This window comes from Sinocyclocheilus anshuiensis, unplaced genomic scaffold (genome assembly GCF_001515605.1).
Source record: "Sinocyclocheilus anshuiensis isolate Anshui unplaced genomic scaffold, SAMN03320099.WGS_v1.1 scaffold853, whole genome shotgun sequence".
NCBI classification, from domain to species: domain Eukaryota; kingdom Metazoa; phylum Chordata; class Actinopteri; order Cypriniformes; family Cyprinidae; genus Sinocyclocheilus; species Sinocyclocheilus anshuiensis.
In genome coordinates, this window is record NW_015558598.1 from 408,663 (window position 1) to 411,383 (window position 2,721).

Here is a 2,721-nt window from a genome sequence, read left to right on the forward strand (position 1 = left end):
TTAGCCCACAACAGCGCTCTTCCATTAAGAAGTGATATCAGGAATGCTACCTTAGTGCGTTCGGTGAAAAACTTCTGCAGCTGCATCTCGATGAACAAGGCCACTTGCAGGAGGAAGCTGCCACACTCAGCTGCATCACCCGTGTATGAAGCAGGCATGGCCATGGGACTGACAGAGGCAGATTGGGGGGTTGTCGGAGGAAGCAGGGAAGCCCGGAGGGCGTTTACCAGCTCCTCCAGGACTTCTGTGGGTGTGGGAGGTCGAGGATCCATGGAGGTATTTGTATAGGTCCGGTCTTCTGTCACAAAGCAAGGCCAGACACAACAGGTAAGTGCAAAACAGGATGGTTTATTGACTGGGTAAGTGGATGACTGGAATAGGTGAGTTAAAGGCAGGTGAATGTCAACACAGTGAATGGTTCCAGGGTGCTTATCTGCGTTCTGATGGTGAGGATCGTATGCCGGTTACGTTTGAGATCGTGGAACCGTTTCCAAGGAGTCGTTGGAGGATTGCGGGAGAAACAGCAGGTAATTCGTTCTCGGAGAATTTGGCAGAGAGAGTCCAGAGTAGTTCGTAGGAGTGAACGGTAGACCAGACAGTGAGTGACTGTGCTGTGTGTGTATTTGTAGTGTGGCTAGATTGGTGACAGCAGGTGCGAGTGATCAGAACTCAGGTGACTGTGATCGGGTAATTATCCTGGATGGTGACTGAAGTGACTGTGATGAATCCCTGACAATTTTCAAACTGAGAATTAAATTAAAGTGGATTAATTATAATAATTAAAAATGAGTGTAAAAAGTAATAAGAATGAAAGGGGCCAAAAATACATATATATATATACAAAAGTACACAATGATGTGCTGTATGCATTCTGACACTTTGTTTTTCATGATTGTTATTGGACTGCAGCTTTTCTGGTCAATATGAATTCTGTGCCTTTACTCCGAATAAAATCATATGAGCTATTCTAGTTTCACTTTCTTTATAATGCAACAGACACAATAGTACAGTATAGTATAAAGTTTGTACATTTACGAACATTTTATGTACATTTATAAATATGTTTGGGAGGTTTTATGCATCCAGGAACAATGCTGTGAAAGAAGAGAAAAGCAGCTCTCATCACTCAAGACATCATGAAAGAGCACTGCTTTGTTAGCACTGAATTCAGACCAACAGAAAAGAAACATACTCCACCTGCTGCCAGGAAACTGTAAAATGAAAGGAGGCTCTCTGTCATGTTGTGCAGCCATGTGTCTGTCTGCCTCCTGAATAGAAAGTGTCTGGTATATAAGCCATGTCTTGGTGACCTGGTTCACACTGAGGTTTGAACTTTTGTCAGAGTTTAAAGGACTTTATCCTGAACTGATACTCATCTCTGGAGAAGAGATAAGGTATGGCTTTTCTTTTTGGGGTTGTGTGACACAGATTTAGGTTGACTCAATTTAAAAGTGATTCAGAGTCTGTGAAAAATAAATAATCAAGTATATTTGAATTAAAGCAATACAGAATTAACAGCTCAACTTTCTTTTCAAAGTTATTTTGAAAGTTGAATTCAGTTGAATTGGCTGACGAGTACATTCAGTCAGGACTATTTCAGAATTAGTCTTAAAGCGATCTTCATAATCTGTTGCCTTACACATATTCCAAGTTTTCAGTATCAGTATCACTATTGTCCTTTTTTTTCCCATTTGCTATTATATTCCGTGAGAAAGCTAAAACATGACCGCTCAGTCTTTGCACGCATCACCACTTTATTTCCGGCGCACAGAACCAAATAGAGGCATACAGTCATGTTTTTCTCGATTGCTGGTTAACCAGAAAGTGTGTTCATCATATGTCAGCATTTGCATTTTGATCATATTTGATATGCATCATTTGGTATGCATTCCAAATGCATGTGCGTTTGCTTCTGCTTCTGCTTCTGCTTTTGCTATTGAAATCTGTTATGCAGCTTATGTTGAAAACCTTGCCAAGCAGACGCATCAGTGTCAACAATGCATCAGCAGATGGAGCTGTAACCAAAGAGCAAGTGGATGATTTTGTAAAGACTAAGCTTTCTGAACTTCTACATTTTATACACTTGCTCTACATATACATTTTCGGTAAAGCAGGAGCAAAAAAATGAATCAAGTTGCTTCTAATAAAACATTTCTTAAGGATAAAAATGCTGGTTCTGTTAATGCCGGTAACTATATAGAGAATGCGATTACTTGCACATTACGTTCATTTTAAAGGTTACAATTAACAACAGAGCCCAAACTATTAAATTCAATTGCTAATAATTTAATTATTTTGAAATTGACTTAATTTTATATTACTTATGGCATTTTATAACGCTTGACAAATTAATGTTATATGACTAAATGAAGCTTGTACATCTTCAAGCTACAGTTTTAGTTTGGATTTCACTAATCTTCATTATAATGTAGTCAACATCAATCAATCACTAACTAACCAATTAACTAACTAAATACATACATACATAAAAAAAAATCCTCTTATCTCAAATTATTTGTTGCCGTAGTACAGTTGTTTATAATACTTTACTCATTGAGAATAGCATGTGTGAGAGACTGTTTAAAACTACTACTATATTCCACTCTCAAAAAGGATGTGTTCATTAATAACACATTTTTTGTGTTATGGCCATTTTAGCACATTTTGTGTAATTTTAAGTTGATCATGTGTAAAAAGAAAGAGTGAGAGAGAGAGAGAGAG

The 2,721-nt window shown here is 38.0% G+C and overlaps 1 protein-coding gene across 1 annotated transcript in view; it reads left to right on the forward strand.

Moving 5' to 3' along the window:
- Positions 1–90: 90 nt before the first annotated feature.
- mindy4b (MINDY family member 4B) overlaps positions 91–2,721 on the forward strand; it is a 15,593-nt gene continuing 12,962 nt past the window's right edge. Inside the window, exons 1-2 of the mRNA XM_016475831.1 lie at positions 91–276; positions 1,955–2,044. Of these exons, the coding sequence (XP_016331317.1) occupies positions 91–276; positions 1,955–2,044 (276 nt within the window). The remainder of the gene's footprint in view (positions 277–1,954; positions 2,045–2,721) is intronic.